Genomic DNA, 21580 nt, shown 5'->3' with positions numbered 1-21580 from the left:
CTCTTCGTAGATGCTAAATTTCTTTCTAGCGACAATTTCTTTATTGTCTGAGAATTGGAAAATGGTGGATGAATGGAAATGATGTTGAAAAAAGTGGATGCCAAAGCTATACGAAGCAATTTTGGCATCTGAATTGTGAGCTAATGCAGAATCTACTTTACAGAGCTATCATATCCCCAAAAAGCTTAAAAGTGTCAGTTATCTCGATGGACCTCAGATTATGGACATCTTAAATCAGTTTGTGTTTTTTTACCCTGCACAGGGTATATTAAGTTTGCCACGATGTTTGTAACACTCAAAATGAAACGTCAGAGACCCTATAAAGTATATATGTATATAAATGATCAGCGTGACGAGCTAAGTCGATTTAGCCAAGTCCGTCTGTCCGTCCGTTAGTCTGTATAGATCCTAACCAGTCTCTCAGTTCTTGATATATTGATCTTAAATTTTACTCCCGTCATTTTCTCACAACGAAGCTGCTCATTTGTCGGAACGGGCGATATCGCACTACTATAGCATATAGCTGCCATACAAACTGACCGATCAATGTTCTTGTAAGGAATATTTTGTATTTGTGAAGGGTATTATAGCTTTGATGCAACCGAAGCTAACGTTATTTCTTGTTGTTTTTCGTTTGCATCTGCTTCTTGGACGTCCATAGATCTCATCGCTTTCGGTGGTTATATACCACCGCATATCTGTTCTCGATTAGTCAAGCGTTAGAGAGTCGTGAATCGAAAACATTTTAACAGCTGTCGAAACTGGTTTGGAGTAGCCGCATTGAAAAGAACTGTTGAAAGTTATATAATATATTAGGTCAAGTAAAAAGTTCGGTCGGTTTTTATTTAAGAGATGGCGTTATTGTCCATAGTACTAGTGTTACGTGTCGCATCATATCATACTATACGGCGCTGAAAATGTGTGTATTCGCGCTAAAAGTTTGTCCTTGACAGTTTTTCGATTGATTGCCTCAGTACGTTGTGAGCGCTCGTCAAAGATGGACACCAGCAAAAAGAAAATTCGCTATATTTTACAATTTTTCTTCGATCAAAGCGAAAAAGCAGCCAAAGCGGCTGAAAAAATTAATTTAGTTTATGGGCCCGATACTGTAAACGAACGTGTAGCACAAGAGTGATTTGCTAGGTTCCGTTCCGGTAATTTCGATGTCAAAGATGCACCACGCGTCGGGAGGCCTGTCGTCGAAAATTGCGATAAAATCATGGAAATAGTGGAAACAGACCGTCACGTGAGCACTTATTTAATTGCTGAGGAAATAAAGATAAGCCAGAAAACCGTTTGGAACCATTTGCATAACCTTGGATTCAAAAAGATGTTTGGATGCCACACGAACTAACGCAAAAAACATGATGGACCGAATTTCCAATCCAAATCGACCCGTTTTTGAAGCGGATTGTGACTGGCGATGAAAAATGGGTCACTTACGACAATATCGAGCGCAAACGGTCGTGGTCAAAGCTAGCGGCCCAGATGGTGGCCAAGACCGGATTGACGGCCAGGAAGGTTTTGCTGCGTGTTTGGTGGGATTCGCAAGAAATCATTTACTACGAGCTGCTCCCCTATGGCCAAACGCTCAATTGAGCCCTCTACTGCCAACAACTAGACCGCTTGAAGGCAGCTCTCTTCCAGAAGAGGCCATCTATTATCAAAAGCGGCCGAATTGTGTTCCATCAGAACAATGCCAGGCCACACACGTCTGTGGTGACGCGCCAGAAGCTCCGGGAGCTCGGATGGGAGGTCCTAATGCACCCACCTTATAGTCCGGACCTGGCACCAAGTGATTACCATATTTTCCTGTCCATGGCGAACGCGCTTAATGGTGAGAAGTTGGCCTCAAGAGAGGCCTGTGAAAATTAGCTCTCCGAGTTTTTTGCCAATAGGGACGCAGCCTTCTAAGAGAGGGGTATAATGTGGTTGGCATCTCGTTAACAACAAGTTTACGAACAAAACGACGCATATTTGACTTAAACCGGACAAATGTACACAAAGTTATCATCTTTTGAAAAATCAATAAAAAACCGAACGAACTTTTTACTTTACCTAATATTTGGTCACACTGAATCCATTGTCTGGAAGCACGGAGCTGTTTGAAAGTCCGGAAATTAAAGAAACGTGACTTTTTCACTCTTCGCGTGCCCAATAGTGCGCCTAACTTTCAAATTTTATTTATAAGTCTTATTTTAAGACTAAAATTATATTATAATAACAATTTTTGTAAATAATTTTGACATTTATTTCACATTCAAAATCGTAAAACTTGTCTAAAATCTGTAAAACAAAATATGGTAGAATTGAAGAAGCCTCCCACTTCAGTCTAGTTACAAATTGAACTCCCTTACCTCGTATATACATGTCAATCTTTTACAATAGAGCATCGCTAGAATGCTTCCATTGAGAAACACCCGCAACATATTTGCTTTCCCTCACTTGAGACACAAAGTTACTTTTCCCAAAATTATACAACCAAGAAAATATAATTTGGCACCGCAACTCAGCAACCGGAAATCATAATTAATAGTGGTGTAATAATTTGTTTTGTTGAAATCGACACTGTTGTGGTCTTGCGATGTTGGACGGCCGTCTCCTCTCCCAACGACAATATCATAAAATACCCTAACACAGCCCTAGATTGTAACTAGGTAAATTCATTTGACATGCTATCAGTTAAATGAATAGAGGTGGCTTTTGCGGCCACTGATTGATGGGTGAGATTTGTTGCAAGCTATTGGATATTAGAATTCAGGGAACTCTGCTAGCTTAAAAGCTCAAAGGTTAAAAAAATATTCACGAGCACATAAAAACATTTCTACTAAATCCCACATAAATGTTTGTATATATCTATTTCCTATTTTTTTCGGAAAACATATGTAATATTTTAAAAATATAAAATTTAAAAAATCCATTATCAGCAGCATTTTGATACTAGTTTTGCAGCTGGCAACATTTGCACATGAGCGCATTGGTTTAATACCGAAAACAATAAAACATTTATAATTAACTGCCATGAATTATTAATTTCGGTCAACTGATTTGCTAGCCACGGGAGTTGCTCGGCAGATCTCCAATATATTTATGGTCAAATGGCCAACGGAAGTCACTAAGCGAATGGGGAATTTATTACATTGCTTCTGTTGGTGCAACATTTGTAAAAGCTTTGTGCCGGAAATGTATGATTTAAAATTTCCATGCAAAAAGTTGAGGAAACAGCCATAGTGCAGGACGGCAGAGGGAAAGGCAGGGAAAATGGACAAATGCGGTTGTAGAAGTTGCAGTGACCAGAGAGGTAGACAGGATGCGCCATCTGCAGCAGTCACGGTGGCATATTTGCACATATTATAAGTTTAAAGCGCCGGTCACGACCGTGAACGCGCCTGCTCTGTGTGCGTGCCATGCTTTATGGGTCACTGCCATAAATGTTGTTGAAACCGGAAACGGTTTCAGGCAACGGATAAGCTTGTTACCACACAAATGTTCAGCTCTGCAGCGGAACGTATGAATGATTCTTTATTATGTGGTATACTTTTTAGCTGGAATTTAGATAAGCGGTGTTTTCCGCTGAACACGCGTGACAGATATCAGCTCGGAGCTTCCTGCTGTCCGTGTCCTCAACAGCTAGAAAATTGAATGCTGATCTTAGGCCGCTACCCGGATTGGCGAGTGATGATCCTTGCTAAATTGTCGTCTCTATTTTGCAACCTATTTCGGCTAATTTGTAAAAACTTAAATTGCGGCACTTCTTGGTTCGTATTGGCCAGGCAGTGAACTAGTCAGCCGAGTGTTTTTTACCCCAGTGCTATGCCAGTGCAGAATTTTTTTCGAACTTCAGCAAGATGCCTTAAAATAATCAGAAACAGGCGGTATAGAGTTATATGGAGGGAAATAAATCATTTTATTTTCCATAAGATCTATTGTTTGATAGGTTTCCATACTTTAATGTGTTATTAACAACCGTAAAGTGAACAAGTGCAAAATTTGCGCTGATAAACATTCTGTATGAGCAACATAGGATCTACTATATACGTCAAAATCTATTCATACGGTATTTTTTTTTGCTTTTGCTGCAGATTATATATGACTGAATTTTGCATTGATTATCGAATCAAAAATTTCCGTTATATTTTACGAAATTCTCATGCTGATATCTGACTCCCGGTGCGTATGAGTGACATTTTTGCATTCCTTGCGAAAAAACCGGTACAAGGGAGTGAGTTGGCTTTGTGTGGCAAATAGACGAAACAAAATATCGCCAGCTTTTAGCAACTCTATCCAAATCGTAGCTTATTGTTTTTTTCTTTTGTTTTCTGTTGGCACCATTTTTGGCTTGTGCCTCATATTTGGCGCCCGCGTTGCCACCTTACAAATTTAGGTGACTACATTAAAATGGCAATGAATGAATGAATGGCGGATTAAGGGAAAGTACAGCAAGCCAAATGTGTTGGTGTATTTTTGTTAGTATTTGCATCTGTAAACATTTAAAGCTGACTGTAGTTGTGCATGTGAGTTTTACGCTCGCATTAAAGCAAAAACCGTTGTGTTGGCTGTCGTTAATTGCAAGTAAGTGTAATTGCCTGCGTCTCTGCATTTTGTTCACAGCATTTTTAAAAGTTTTTTCCTAGCGTTAATCTGGGATTTTCACAGGTGGGTAAATAATTGTGTGTATGCAAATACCTATTTTTATGTAATCGTGGTATAATCCGAGCCATGTGTATGTGTGTGACTCATTAGAAATACAAACAAATGTTGCAATTTTGTAAATGAGGACGGCAATTTCGCCATCATAAGTATACCATATACATGTATATATATATATATAAACTATAAATATTTCCTGTTTTGAACTAGAGTTGAAAACTTCATTGTTTAAAATATAGTTAAAATTTGTACTATTTTTATTATATTGAATGTATTAGGTTGAGTTTTGAATAATATTTGTTTTTGTATTTGAAAATAGTTATAAACTATTATAAGCAAATTGTCTAAATATGGTGACCAAAAGTAATGCCGCGAGACTGCTCGACTTTGCTTCGCTTGAAACTATAGTTTCGAGGTCATTTTGAGTTTCTTTCAATAACTGGTAACATTGAAGATTGTCGTCTGTGTCGAGGCACGCTTAGACAGACTAGAAACCGTTAAGAGCTTTTTCGCGTTTCTAAAAGAGTAAAAAGCTGATAGCAAACTTCATCAGCTAAGTGAAGACATATAAATTGTGATATTACCACTCATAAATGTATTTCGTTGATCACTAAGGTGCCTATGAAAACTCGAACTCCTGGTTTCGAGTTTTTCAACTTTGAAGCAAGTTCAGCAATGTAAGTTATGAAAAGTAGGCACTGCGAAGTTATGTGCTTCTCACGCTTCAGTAAAATTTGAAGAATGAAAAGAACACAGTCAATGTAGACACCCAACATCATCTGTTATGCACGCACATATATGCGCACTAACAAGTGAGAACTACTGCCTCTGTGTTATATTTATACCGTACGAAAGTGTGTGTAATTGTGTGTGTGCATGTTCTGTTCATATGCGTACTACTCACCCATTTTTAAGGTAGTTTGTATGCATACTCCATATTCGCGTTGCATACATCAAGGCGCGGACAAGTGTGTGTTTCGAGCTCATGTCCGCATACATTTGCATTTGAAAGCCAAATAAAACTGTAAAGCCATCCGAGCGCCAGCAAACAAGGCACGTTACCTAAGGCTTCAGTGCAGGGTAGACGAGTCAGACGGTGGCAGAAAAAATTGTACAAAGTAATAAAGAGGTAAGGGGACTTCCAGCAAAAAATAAGAAGAGAAAGCAACCAGTCATCCTTGGCGGCAGCGCAAAGGACGGTTTAGATGTTTGTGGTGCCAAAGTCGGCATCAGCGTCCGCCACGGTGGCAGTGGCGAAGGCAGAGGCAGAGGCTAGCGAAATAAGCTCAGGCGCTTATCTAGGATAATGGCACACATACTAATTTTTAATAACTCCAAATGTGTCGAAATGCTGACATACTCACATACACACACGCGCAGGCAGCTGCACACGGCGGAGCGCACATTTGCGCACGGACGCGCTCTTCCATGAAGGGAGTGTGTGAGCGTTGACGGGTGATAAGCGAAATTGTGTGCGCAGTTGGGCGCTGTGTTGTGCAATCGCGTTGATTAAAATGAAAAATAAAATGCTCACCCGGCGCGCATGTGAAATTTAGAATGGAGGAAATGCAAAGAACGCTTGGAATAAATGCCCGTAACATAAATTTGCTGCACACGAATTCTATGAGTTGGAAAGTACTTTTTATAGCAAATAATTTTCGCCAAGCCTCACTGTTATGAGCCAATGATTCGTGTATTTGTGTTTGTACTCCCACCTTAATTCACAAAGCCCTGCAATAGACATAGTAGGAAATCAGAATTTTAATATAGCAGCTTTTATTTGTCCCGGGAGCTACATTCGCTGAATTACTACTAAAACTAGCAACAGTGGCGGATCTGGGTTCGATTTGAGTTACAAATTTTTATTTAATAGTTTCGACCTTCGATCAGAAATCTTTTCATGTAATCTAATATCCTCTTAAAGCGGACTTAAAGCTACTATGTTCTCTCATTTATTGCATAACATCAAGTCTAGCAAAAGCTTAAGAGCCAATCAAAACAATAAATTGAGAAATAATTTTGTGTAGAACTCGAATTTATAAATTTCCTTGCGGCGGTCCCTGGAATTACAGCCACTTGCAAACTCTTGACCTGTTGAATAGCTGCAACAACTCTTCTGCTATGTATAGATTTACAGGCCCACAAAATTAGACAATTCTAGTGCTCTTCATTTACCGATGGACTTTGAGTGCTTTGGTCAGTCACCGCCTAGATAATCGCCACACAGTACAAATTTACCACCGTTAATAATTTAAGCAGCTCATGGTGATTGCATGAACGCACTGTGGCAGCTGCAGAAATACACATGGATATATATCCTACGTATATGTGCATAGGGCTCGTTCATATCAGTTCTCGCTAATCCATATATTTAGTGTGACAACGTTTGCAAATAGTTGCTGTATCTCTGTGCAAGCTCATGCAGGTAAACAATTGGCCGCACAAGCCGCACATGCCACGCACAGAGAGCTTCGTATACGAATGTGTTAGTATGCGTCTCATACAGGATGAATATTTAAATAAAACGAATGGAATATCTGTTGAATAAGTAGTGTTAAAAGTGTTGCATAAGTGATGAATTTCGTAATTTCAACCCGTTTACGAGCATTAATTAATAGATATTTCAGTGGCATATGAATTCCTTTGGCAAAATACTCATGGGCGGCTTTAAGTTTATGTTTTCCGAATAGAAACTCCTCACTATCGGACGGTGTTAACTCTCTCACTTAATTATGCCCTTCTCGAATTAGACCTCGACTCGTTATTTCATAAAATTAAATGTTATATAAAGATTTTTAAACTCTAGACCAATTAATCGTTCAACATTAGATTTTGTTTTATGAATCCCTTACTTGATCTCTTAAAAATACAAATAGCTTATCCTTTAAGAGACAGTTGATAGTAAAAGTAACGAAATGGATGTGTCAAGAGACATCCTACTGTTTCACCATCGTGTGACTGTTATCATTTGTTTGTCATTATATGTTCTTCAAACTCTATAACTATGCCCTTAAATGTTGTATCTGTGCTTACTTTCTACATGACGGCGGAGCTTTGAAGACCTGGTTCTTGAAGTTTACAACAATGTCAAGTGTTTGGTTCCACTCGAATCCCGGGCTCCCTTATTTTATTTTAAGTTGTCTACAAATAAACGCTTTCCTGTCCACAATTCAAATGCAAATTTACAAATATTAGCAGTACTGGAAGCTTTCAAAGCTTTCAGATGTGATTTAAACTCGCACAGTGCTTAGACCAAATAAAATGTATTTGAGCTCGAGGTGGAAGCATTTGTTGTATATGTATTTGTCATGGATTAATTGAAATGTAATGCGATGCTTGCTTAAATTATTAAATAATTATATTCTTGGCGTTAGAATTAGCAGCTGGGAGTAGGGTGATAGGAAATGTGACATAAATCGGATTTTATTTAGTTCAGAGCGTGGTAATTGTTTAAACTCACCATGAGCTTTTCGTTTATTGCGAAAAAAAATTGAAAACACCAAAGCGCCTGGAATTGATGGAATACCAAATAGAGCCCTAAAAGAAGCAATGACTTTAAGACCCAGTTTTTTCGTTAAAATGTACAATGCGAGTATAACAGGAGAGGTGTTCCCCGGGCCTCAGCGTTTAGTTTTACTCCCAAAAGTAAACAAAAAAAACACCTGAACCTTGGTAAAGTGTACGAAAGCATAGTAAGAAACCGATTAGCAATTCAAAAGCCGGCCGGGTCCACTATTGACGCACTAAGAGAAGTCGTTGATGCTGCGAAATGTGCAGTAAGTGGCAAAAGATGGTGGAACAGAAAAATATTACGCGCTAATTACCCTGAATGTGAAGAATATGTTTAATTACGCAAAGTGCGAAAATATAATCAAAGCGCCGTACGAAATACGCGCTTCCCAATATCTGGTAAATATTATATCGAGCTATTTTGAAAATAGGAGATTGTTATTCGACACGAACGAGGGCACTCAGAGCTACACTATTTTAGGTGGAGTACCGCAAGGCTCAGTTTTAGGCCCACTACTATGGAACCTGATGCACGACGGGCTGCTAAGAATACATCAACCAAAAGCTGTGAAAACAATCGCATATGCGGATGACGTTATAGCGATACCAGTGGCTAAATATCTAGATGAATTTCGGTTCATGATTTCATGAGTTTAGAGTTGGCTGAGCAGAAAACAGAAGTCTTGCTCATTAGCACAAGGAAAGTGGAAGCGAGGGTATCACAAATAAATGCAGTGAATAGGCTTGCTGCTATACGAGTGACAAGTGCTTTTCGAACGATATATGGTACGATGTTATGCCAACCGTTAACATCCAGGGAGATGTATTCGTGCAATTGGACCAGCTATTAGAGCCTTCCACAGGTCTAAAAAGCGGAGAGAGCCAAAAGAATTACAATGGCAACAACATTGCAAACCTCAACCAACGGACGGCGGACCCACAGACTGACACAGAAGGGAGAAGCTAAAAACTACATTCGGCGCTAGTTTCGGGGAGGAAGATTTACAGCAGGTTAGGTTTAACGTCAAACGCTCTACAAAATAGTATCGGAACGAAACTGTAGTATTATATATATTTTACAACTTTTTTGCGATATGTGTAAATATTTTTATTGGGTTCATTTATTTATAACACTTTTCTAAATTTTGATGTAAGCAGTTGTCAAGTAATCCCGAAAATTTCGGAATACACGTACGTCTGACTCTCCGAAGAACAAATTGCTTTTGTGTTTACTTAGCACCAAAACTAAGGTAATTCATTAATATAAAATTTTTAAGTTGGAGCGAAACATGTGTCGGCAGATTACGCGCTCCCATTCGGGTAATAACTGTCGGTTTGTCTAATAAGTTGCTGTCAGAGAAGTAACGGCTTGCACGACGCTAAGATGAAGTCAAGGATAAAACTATAAAAGCGAGAAACTAGCAGCATAAATCAACATCATAAAACAGTTGTTGCTACTATTGCCTCTGTTGCTGTCACTTTACTGCTTGCTTTGGTAACCGGAAGTGGGCTGCGGCAGCGAACACAATGCCGCGGTGTTTCGCTTCCGCACAATCAGGTTATTCGTTTATTGGAAGCAATGTGCACGCAACAAAGCGCAAGAGTGTGTCGAAGAGAAAAATGGCGAGTAAAGGAATACACAGCAAGACGCCAAAACCACAGAGTTTAAGAAAGGGCTGACATCGGCTGAACCATCCGAGAAAGTGATGAGAATGTGGCAGTAATCTGACACTTTGCCATCATTTATCGCTAACTTTGTGTATAAGCTTTCCGCAGCCTTACCCAGGGGGGACTTCATGTACGGATCTTCCGCTGGCGTCTGTAAAGTTTAAAGTGTTGCTAATAGAAAATAAATTGCCTTCTCATCGCAACGTTAAATTTTAAAAGCCATGAATAAATGAATGAAAGCTTGACTCAAACGGCGTAAGCATATGAACATGAGAGTTAGCTCTTGATCAAAGGTAGCTTATTGCAAAATGTAAAAGTAATTATAAAAGATGCAACATCCACACAACGTCACCTGCCGCCTGCATCATTCACCAACCACCCACCACCTAAACGAGTGTTTGCCTAAAATGAAGCTCAAACTTGTTCACTCGGACGCAGGAAGCTGCCGGAAGTGTGATCATCTGTTGTAGCAACTCGTTGTTCAACTCGTGTCCAATGTTTATTCTAAACAATAGCAACTGATAGAGGCCAGCCAATGCCGGCGTCACTCATTCGCGAGAAAAGCCCTTTAAATTGCTAAGCAACAACAAACGGGATTAAAAAACATTGTCGAAAATGGCGCTCACCTGCTTGCCTTAACTGACTTAAAGTCTGCAGAAAGGTCTTTATTTGACTCTACGAATTAGAGAATCCGCGGTAAGATATATGAATACGAGTTCATCAAATGCTCGGTTTCATTCAAAAAACATGAACACAAGAACTTGGTGACGCTTAAAACTGATATTAACTGGCCAAGTAAAAGAAAACAAGAAAGGATTAAATGGGTTGTTTATTATGTGTTTATGTGTTAGGCGTAACAACAGCGAGCTCCATTCATTTATTGCCGGGTAAATATTTAATTTTAAATATGTTCAAAAGTGAAAACCAATTAATGATAGAACCATAATGTAATGGATTATATATATATGTAATATTGGTATGGCGAGTGCCGTCGAACCTCGCCCTTAGCGAGGACAACTGAACCTAAACAAATAAACCGCTTACCACTAGGTAATATTTGGGGCATATTTCCTTATTAAACAAACATAACAAGGATATTACTTATAGAATATGGTTACATACATAAGTACGTATTCAATCTGCCCTCCTTCCTTTATAAAAGCGAAGTGCTAGTGTTTCATTAAGTTGCCATGTCGCTTTCACTCAAAAATTACCTATCTTAATAAAGGAATGTTCGTAGATCGAAACTTCCATATACTGAAGCCGCTCTTTATTATGAAATCTGAGAGGATGTTTTTAACGATTAAATATATATCGCCGAGGCAAACATTGAGGAGAGGATAAAGAAAGCGTCGGTTGCTTTATACTAGTGTAGAATTGGAAAGAGGTAAGGTCTCTCAACAAAAGTAGTAATTTGGAGTTCTTTTGGAGTTTGTGGCCTCACAAAAGACCAAGTGCGACCTTTATAATATTTATTGAGGGGTCAGCCAATAACCTAACCTAATAAAATATAGTCCGGAGTAGGGAAGATGAACCATGGAAATAGACTTGTGTGGGTGAGTGATGGTGTTAGTGGCTACCGGCTAACTGTCTGGTTGTGCGCCACGTGTGCTGGTGACACACAAAGTACGACTGGAGTCAAGGGTGCACCTAGTGGCGTGAATTGAAGCACACAAACTCGGTAACATTAAATGTATAAATACTTATATGCCATATGTGTGCGTGAAGTCGCAAATACACAGAAAACACTGTACACGGCGAATGGCAAGTGGCAGCAAGCGCCATATTTTGTATGCTCGTGTACCCGTCATAAATGGCAACCACAGTTCAGTGAGCGCGCCCTGTAGGGGCTGATGTTCGGGTGTGTGTGTGTGTGCGCGTGGCAGTGACACGTGTATGTCATTTGTGTGCAGTTGGACGGAAAGTGCTCTTTGGGCCAAATGCTCGTGCATCGTGCACTCGGGTTTGAATTATGGGCAGGTGTCGCAATGCAACAAATTGTTACGAGCATCCTCATGCCACGCAGGCGACGCTTGAGTGCCGTTCATTGGAGCAGGTGTTTAAGTTATGGTAGAACAAGGAAGGACTAACGGCGGTAACAGAACTTTCGGTTCCACATTTATTTACTATAAACATTTTTAAATTATTAAAAGGGCATTATCCCCTCCGCTCGTACTCACTAACACTTTATTTAACGCTGGGAAACGACGTCTGCGAAATCAGTACTTTCTTTGGGAATTACGTACCTCACCAATGTGTATCAAGTTTTCGAAATTTTTGTTTCAGATTTCTTAAAACATACATCACATTTAAATATGAAAGGATTTTGAGACCACTTGGTATTAAGTTGTCCTCTTAGCATTAGGGTCTCCAGCGGATTGACCTTAGTAGCATTCATAGGGTTCCTACTTACTCAAAAATGTTGGGATTGACGTTTATCCTTACGACTTATTTCATTGTTTTTATTACCAAAATGGTTCTTGCATTTTGAACATGTGACATATCTTGGGTAACTATGCCTATGTTATAGCGTCCCCTGAGAAACAAGTCATTGATGGCATTATTCTCGATGTCAGAGCGCTGAAATATTTGAGGTCAATCATGGTAAGAAAGTTGGGGCAACATCAAGCAAACTTTTTCTTTCTTTTCTTCTAAGAATTTATTGGTTCTTATTTTCTACTTGTGTTATAAATGGTGTTTATTTCGGATTTCCTGGTTAGCTTGATTCCTGTGCTTGATGGAAGCGAAAAGTTTACCCATTTATACATCACACTGCATTGTCATCGCTTACTTTTGTGCTTCTTTCCATTGGCTGCAATAATTCTCAACGGTCATTTGATCCATTTGCTATGGGTATGAAAAACCTGTTTGAGAAAATTCCATGCTTTCGGGCGAAATACGAGAAGAAGCTCCCTTGACTGTTGTCAGCACTGCCAAAGGAAACTTAAGATCGCTCACATACGAAAAAATGATGGAAAAAGTCTCGCGCCAATGTGAATTAATTGCCTGACACATGTCGCCCATTAAAGAAACTATAGCGCAACACTACACTTGGGCGGCGATCAACCGATGGGCTCACCAAGCAGACGTAATTAAAACCCAGATACTTAGCTGTAATCCTCCCACTCCTCTCAGCTCAAAACTCAATAATTCCAACAGCGTTCCTTAGGTGACGTCGCACGTCACCAAGTTGCTGCGCTTATCGCACAAGGCGGCGCGCATCTAACATCTTATATTTATGTAGCCATTAAGCTATGTGGTCGCTCTGCTTTCCGTTAAAAATAGTGTTGAATAAATAATGTGGCGCGAAACTTGAGGCTGTCCAGGAATAGCGCGCGTTGTGCCACACCCGGCAACTTATTTTCCTTATTTTGCTGGGCGTCAAATTATCGCGCTGCATCATTGCCTTAGCCGGCTCAACGCTTTCCTTCGATCTGCAACTCTCTTCTTCTCTCTGTGCCTTTCCTAAGTATTTTGATGAAGATATAATGAACTTAGTTTAAACTTTACTTGTTGATAAATGTTGTTGCTATTGAAGCAAATGTTTCACGAAAACCTCGAGCCGGAGGTCTGATGCTGACCAGAACTTGAAAAATGCTGACGTTATCTAAGTTCTCGCATAGGTACGCTTATTGTATGTAGGTATGTACTAGATGTTAGCTTCGAAAAATTTGACTTTTGGCAAAATGCGTGCCACGTTTGGTAAAGAACCTCGCGTTTGGAACAGAAGTGACTTAATTCAAGTACAAATATGAAACAATCAGAAATACAACCATTTTGAGGTAATCGAGCAAAAAGTTGGTTTCATGAATGATTGCTCCGGCTGCGGTCCATTTTGAACTAAATTTGTTTGTCAAAAGCTCGTTTTTGCTAAATCGCTTTTGAAATACTGCTCCTCTAAAACTAATTGAATAAATTTTTTCATATCGTCTAATTACTTTTTTGCGATTCGACAAATATTTCGAATTTTCGAAACTTCATAACACTGTATGTAGCCTTGTAAAGCAAAACAATTCGCTTTTTATTAGTTTCCTATAAATTTTATCACGTGGTTCGTTTCTTTCATTTCCTCAGCATTGTCACAAGTGTCGATAATATTATAATAATAAATAAGAATTAGCATCGAGCCTAAAGTAGTAAAGTTTAACCACTTGATGTGTCATTCTGCGCGCAATAAATGTGAAAATGCTCAAAAAGTTGTTTGCCTTTGGCGAAAGTAAATAATGTGTAATAGGTGTATACAGGTACAATACATAGGCAGTTTATGAGCGCTTTCCTTTACATCCGCTGTTTAACAAAGGTAAGGGATAAGGGAGGGTACCGTATTTTGTTAGCGATGTCGCTGGCTATTACTTGGGCCATTGAAATTAAAAGCGAGCACTTAAGTGTCAAGTGCCGCTCCAGCTGCGTTGCTCTCGCTTTCGGCTGTCGGCTGTCGGCATGTCGTTACTGAAAAATTAATATTCATTTTAATTTCGAGCACAAGCCAACAGACACACCGTTTGGGCCACCTGCGCAGTCCTAAGTGAATGGGAGCACTCACACACATTCGAAGAAAGCATTGATAGGGACTGTAGAGTGTGGAAGCGCGTTTGCAGGCAAGAGAGTTTGCATTTATACATTTTTAAATTTGTTAAATGAAGTGGCTCGGACATTTTATTTTTAGAGCCCCCATTTTGTGCCCTCTAATCCTCGCTGCAAGTGTTTCAATATTCGTACAGTAATTATAACAAACTAATAAGTCTTTCCTTCGCAACAAACAAACAGAGGTTTGATAAAATCTGGCGTTAGCTCATTTATTCCCCTAGAAATATAATAATATTTAAAGACAAGACTTTAAAAATATTTTGAATAATTCTACTGCTATCTGTGTGCTATTTTTCAAAAGAAATTATTGTTCAGCGGTACTAACAGTAAATATCTGCTTTCTTATCTTTCCAGCTACGCTAAATGGGAGGGAGAATATGGGACCAAGTGTGCGTGCAAGTGAATGTGGCATAAGCTATGGCGAACTGGCGCAAATATGCAGTGCCAAGGACATAAATCAAATTTAGCCGTTTCCAGTTGCTCGCGCAGTAACGGTATTTAAAGCGTTGCGAAGCAGTTAAGGGCATACGAGAGCTACGACAACCACATTTACCACAACTTCAAGCAAACCCTCATACCGGGATTGGCAGCATGTCCAGTCATTCGGGCACGATTGGCCGCAAACGCGGTGGCAGTGCCAGCGAATACTATTTTGGTGGTGGCGGCGGCGGTGGCGACCAGATGCGCCGACAGCGGTCGGCCGAGTGGCATAGCCACCACGGCTACAGTAGCAGCGAGGACGAGTACCAGAACACGACGCAGTCGACAGCCTTCGATACTCAACTTTTGGCACAGCTGCTGTTGCAGAGTCAGCAATTGGCAAGTGAGTAGATTGGCGAATACCAAATCATGTTGTTGCAGATGTAGTTGTAGTGTTAAGGAATGGGTAATGCTGGGTTGGGGTGATATCCGAAATGGCCAAATATCTTATTCAATTAGTAATGGACAGTCTTAAGCTGAATTTAAGCGGATTAATGAAATGGACGTTCATTTGTTGGACGCTGCTACGCAGCCTAATGGAATGGATGAGTAGATAAATTTAGGACGAAAGATATTACAATTTACGGCATAATGTACGGGGCGAGAATGGGCTTTATTAGACTGAATTAGGTGTTTTTTAACTCAGATCCGAAGATAATTGAATGCACGTAACGGTACAGTGTAAATGACAAAATATATTGCTAGCATAATTTGGTTGGCACTTTCAAGGCCATTTAATTTGCCTTCCCAGCTTTTCTTAAAAATGTTATTTGCACGTAGCTTCGATGTATTGGTTTCATTGACTAAAATTGACTATGTTACTAAAACTATTCCCTACCAATTTCTTACAGACTTGGATCGCTATAACTCTGACTGTGAAAATCCTTTAAGCTCCCCGTCCCTACTTACTGAATATACGAACACCATGCGCGACTCCGGCACCAGTTCAGCTTTCCACCTACAAACGCAACAGCAAAACACGGGGCTGTGCTCACCTATAAAACAACAGACTGATCTTGCTGCCATCCTGTCAGCATCAAAAATCACTGCCGCTAACAAATATCAAGCAAATCAATCGTCACTGAGCGTGGCTCTTCTTCCAAACAATATCAGTATAACGCGAAGTACAAATCCATTTCTAAACGCCAAATACGATACACAATCAAACTCGGATTCATTGAGCGAACGACTGTCGTTTTCAGGCAGCATAGTGATGTTGGATCGTTTGCAAGCGACTGCGGAAACCGCCGCTGCACTATCCGCAAACGGCAACAGCACTATTGGTTTAAGTGCACTCAATTCCTCCTTTCTATTGCCGACCAGCTCTACGGCCAGCAGTTTGAACCCTAGCATTCGCGAAAGTAATAGCAGCGGAGCGGCGCGAGCTCATCGCACGAAAAGCGGTCGCGCACAAAGCCGCGCCGTCGCTGGAAGTGCTTCCACAGGCGGAATGACCTCTTCTAGTAGTGGGGCCTCATCTTCAGCAGAGGCTGCAGGCGCTGCAGCTGCGACTGTTGCGAGTCGCACTGAGCGTGAGAAATTTAAATTGCACCAAATGCAAAAAGAACTGCTGGAGTACACACAATCCACAGCAGAAAGCTCCATCGGTATGGATTTAGATGAGTTCGTTACTTCCGGCGGAGAGTCTGAGCCGCCGCCAGAGCCAGCACCACCGGAAATACCGCCACGTGCACAGTCGCTTCTAATGTCGCTACGAAAGCATTCGGACTATAAGCTCAAGTACGATGAAAAAGGCGGCCAAAAGCATGAGGAGTTTATACCGACGAGTCAATTGCATCAACAACAGCAACCACCTCCGCAGAAGGGTAAGTTTCGAAAAGCTTTTGATTTGGCAACGACCAAATGCAGTTCGAAGAATTTTAATTAGGGGTTGTAAAATAGATAAAAGCTCTGATGATTTATAAAAAGTTTAGTATTTGCGCTACTTGAGACGCTTTTTATAGCAGAAGAGATCCCTTCTCAGTTAAATAACGTGACAAATAGAACGAATTTTGCCTATAATATATAGAGCTTTTTATAGCAACAGCGCAAACTTTCCTCGATGCAAAAGGATAATAAGGAAGAAGAACACCCTACTATACAATGATCTACGGTAGTTAAAAAATGGAAATTTCACAAAATCACAGAATTTGATAAAATTTTGAGTTTTGCTTTATATATTCATAAAGTTTTTGCAATAGTCATTTAAAGTTTTAGTAGTATATTTTTCAAGGGAAAGCAATTGGAAGTTTGCATAAAATTTTTTTGTAATTTCACACTAGTTGTGTCCAGTTGTGTTGTGTTTTACATTCGAAATATCTAAAATATTTTCAAGCTAATAAGCTGATATACATCAGCATGTTATGTATAAGGGGATAAGGGAAAGTATGAATTAATTTCATCCGAATTTTTATGCAATTATGTTAAACATTTCTCACATATCTATTGACAGAGGAAACATGGTTAATTAAAACCATTTGCCTAATTTTATTTTATTATTTCTTTCAGATTTTATAATTGCCGATAACTTACGCTCTAGTGAAAATCAGTCGAAGATGAGCGATACACAGAGCCAATCAGGGTGAGTTATAATGACCATATCATAATTCGACGGATGTTGCAAATATCAACATGTTTGACTTTTTATATTTGAGGAAATGACTTAAAAAACATAAGTGCAGTTATACCTTTTAATCGGATTTAAACTTACTGAAGTGCTAATACTTGTAACAATAAGATGGTACTCTTCTAGCGCTTCGCTGGCGAGTGCGTGCTGCTTTTTTTTACAGAATATGTGCATTGCTTGGCTTACTTCTTTCTATTGTCATATTGTAGGTTGCGAAATTGCTTTCTATTGTGAGCGGGCGGAACTTTCACGGTCTTCTCGATTGCAATTTTGCTAAATAATTCGATTTGGGAAATATTACAAAATCTCGATTCAATTTAGAAAAATCGCATTCGACACGCATTACGCACATTCTTCACATCGAGTGAGCGGAAAAGCAACAGGACATCACGAAAGCACATACACGAGGCTTGCCCAAGTGGACGGCTGGACAGGACGGCGAGGACAGTAGGGGTGAGAGCGCCAGTTAATTCTGACAAAAATATCATCCTCACAAAAGTATCTTATTATGCTCGTGTTGGCGCAGTTTCTTCGGTGTATTTTATTACCTTTGCAGTTTATTGCGAACCTTGCATTGTGAATATCCATATCCTTTTCATACTTGACCGTTATGGTAGGAAAGACACTCAGCACTAACCTTCGGTGTGTCACATGCGAAGTCATATTCATTTAGAGACTTAGTTGTGAGTGTAAGAGTTGGGAGTTCTTAAAGAAGTTGCACATTGTCAATTGTAGCTGCTTATACGCCACTCGGCCATCGTTGGCAGACAATGCATCAAAAGGTTGCAGTTTCAGTTCATAACTTATTTTGTTCTTTTGAATTCAAAGTGAAGAAGTTGATTTAAAAAAAACAGCAATATTTATCTTCAATTTTATTCGATTGAAATTGATTGCTTTTTCTTTATGTAAGTCAACGATATGACATCTGCAATGAAGGCGACTTTTTGAGGAGTAGATAACTTTTGTTGCACCTCGCAGTTCGGGTTACTTATGTTAAATGGGCCTCAAATTACATAAATTGTGTATGGTTATAAAACGATTTTATAAAAGTGAAAATAATCCATAACAGCAAAGTAAACTTCTGGTTCTGAACTAGAACCTTTTCGTCTTAAGTTGTGTACTTCTACATCCCAAGGCAGATACAAAACTTTCATATTTCTGCACGTCTTCCGCTCCTCCCTACACTCACATATGAAACTGGAAATTGAACCGCTCATGTGTAATTTCTGGGAATACGTTTCTCAGTCTAAACCAGGGATTAACTAGCAAATAATGTACGTTCAGGGTGCTTCGCTCAATGCCTCCATACTTTTGCGCCTCCAGTGCCTTCCAACATAAAGCCTTGAGACGCCATAGATCAGCAGACATTGCAACATGGTTGCATTCAGATGGGGGCAATGGGTGTAGTGGTGCAGCCGCAGTCAAAAAGACGAAAGACGCAATTCATTACAATAATCCCACGGATGAGCAATAAAATTCGAATGTTTCCACTTCTGCTGTCAACGCAGTGCAACCGGCGTCAGACAAACGGCGCAAAACGAAGAAAGGCGCAAATGCATTAACGGTATCATTGGCCGGGAATGTAAGTCGGCCGTTCTGCAATCGTTTGTGTTTCCATATGTGGCATGTGGCACGTTACACATCATTTGCCCACACGCAGCGGCAAGAATACTAAGGACATCAATGTCCGTTTGGTTTTTGCTTGCCTGCTGCACACGACAAGGCCTTGCCAGAGGCCGCAAGTGACATTTTCCATAGATTTGAAATGTGCTTAAATCTTTTTCCAGTGCTGTCTCATGCTGAAGTTCGAATAGCTTCAAATTGCAATGAATTTCTATAAATTCCAACCAAAGGGAAATTCATATGGATCGAATATTTGCTAAAAGTTTTAAGCATAAATTGTTTTACCGTTAACCATTCTAATTCTAATCAATTTTTATTTAAATGCCGATTTCAAATGCATTCGCACGCAAAATCGCCTTACGAAGGCATCATACGCTATCCCACCCTTTCCATCATTTCGAAGAATTGTATGTGGCTTTGTGTGTGTTTTGATGTACAACAGCCTCTTTTATCGCCATTTCCACTTCACATACGCAGTCCACACACACATTTGTATCCCATCCATCCACCGCAGCTAGCCAATGATTCTTCAATTCTTCTCAATTCATCTTCGATACTTTAGCAATTGCAAATTTAGTTTCTCCCCACTCGACTCGTTTCGCTTTAAATTATCGCCTTCCAACCAGTACAACCCCCCCCGGCTGGAGTATGGATCACTTTGGATTGCTTGCCCTCCTATGCACATAATCGGTTTTGTTTACTTAATTCCTACAATATTGTTTTTCTGTGCTTGTATTTGTTGTTTTGTGCTCGACAATACCTATTACATGGCATTCGTTTTTGTTGGGTAACGAAGGGTAAAGCTATCGCTATGGTTTAACTACTCTTGTGCCAGTGTTATTGTTGCTGGATGGATTTTGCACGAATATGCAGTATCATAATTGGTAAATTCATATTCGAATAGGTTTAAGTCGTATAACTGGCCGAAAGTCCACAACTCCACGCACTCCCTCTTCGCGCCCACAAGCTGGCCGAAGTCCTTAGTCAGGAGTTCGACATTCGCTTTCGCATTGAGTTGGCATAAATTATCGGTAAACCGATAATAATATGTATTTGCTAATGTCCTAGCAATGAGCGACGCCCGATGCCGCTATGCTGCTCAATGGAATCACGGGGTGAGGAACGGGTGTGCACCGGCTTTCTTCTAATCCTGTCTGTATGCAAAATAGCGAGCATTAATACCAGAAATCCAACCACAACTCAGATGGAAGATTAGCCGAAAGTGGAGCAATTAGTGTGTGTTTGGTTTGTCTTTGGTGCAAACACCGTCGTATGTACTTATGTATCTGCATGCATAAATCGCCAATATGTAAACGTCCATATATATTTGGCGTATTAGGCTGTGAATGGATTTGTCGGGTTGTTAGTGCGTCCAATTAGGAATGCGCTTCCGTACCTACTCATGAGCTCAGATATTTTAATATTCATCATTCCAATAAACCGCGTTTTATAGTTTAATGCGGTATAATAATATTTGCACGAAGCAGACCACGCAGTAACAATGCGCCAGTAATTTCGGAATTTACAACAATCTTTCATAGATAAATTAATTAAACCTTTTGACCATACTCGCACCGTTTAATTGAGGCAATTCGAAGATAGAGACATCGTTGCCATATTGTTGCCAGAGGTAGTCTGCTTCGCCACGCCAAGGTGAGACGCTCAGCCTATATCTGACTCATAGTGCTGTACGCATGCGCAAGAGCCTTGTGCGTTCCAGCTCCCTCTAAGTGGCTATGTGTGTCTTGTTAATTCGACTCATTTATCTTCTGGCGTCAACAAACACACTGACACCAACACCAGCTCAATGTGAGCCCATAAAAACCAAAAGTAAATAAATATAGCAGCGAACCCAGCTCATTGAACAGCGTGTTTCTGTTTATCTTTCACAAGGTAATTGGATATTTACGACTTTCGAGTTGTTAATTACACTTCATAATACTGTACATACATACTTACCCTACAACAACTTTAAGCAAACGTATGCACATGACTTGCGAAGAGCTTCAGGCGCATATTGTCTAAGGGATTCCTGTGTTTGTCGTTCGGCTGTCTCAAGCTGTGGTCAACGCGGCCGAGTCGAGGCAACAACATCTGCCGTAAATTTAATGCAACGGTATATTCTGGTAACGGTTATGATGCATTGCTTTCAATTTTACAATATTCTTACTGATGCCAATACATCTTCATCGCTCACATCTCGGAGGGGTGTGAATTACGCAACCGGTTCTTTGTGCTGTCGCAGTTTATTATGTATGACCAAGTACGGTATCTATTCGCTGCTACTTCAATTAACATTGACAATTAATTTTTTATCTATTCGTTGACACTCTTTTGTTGTTGCTATGCCTATTGTTTGTAGTTGTGCCTTGCCGAGTGGAACGTAAAAAATGATTGAGTTGCTGTTCTATCACGGAATATTCGCTGTAATTCTCA

The 21580-nt window shown here is 40.0% G+C and overlaps 1 protein-coding gene across 2 annotated transcripts in view; it reads left to right on the top strand.

Moving 5' to 3' along the window:
* The window catches only part of Ten-a (tenascin accessory), a 219474-nt gene that overhangs the window by 30155 nt on the left and 167739 nt on the right, over positions 1-21580 (top strand). For both annotated transcript variants that reach the window (XM_036365139.2, XM_036365141.2), the window contains exons 2-4: positions 14770-15238; positions 15747-16721; positions 17404-17476. In XM_036365139.2, coding sequence (XP_036221032.2) covers positions 15007-15238; positions 15747-16721; positions 17404-17476 — 1280 coding nt within the window. In that variant the 5' untranslated portion in view covers positions 14770-15006. The remainder of the gene's footprint in view (positions 1-14769; positions 15239-15746; positions 16722-17403; positions 17477-21580) is intronic.

The sequence above is a fragment of the Bactrocera oleae genome, chromosome 5, assembly GCF_042242935.1.
Source record: "Bactrocera oleae isolate idBacOlea1 chromosome 5, idBacOlea1, whole genome shotgun sequence".
NCBI classification, from domain to species: Eukaryota; Metazoa; Arthropoda; class Insecta; order Diptera; family Tephritidae; genus Bactrocera; species Bactrocera oleae.
The sequence above is the reverse complement of the archived record's forward strand: the minus strand, read 5'-3'. Positions and strand labels throughout refer to the sequence as shown.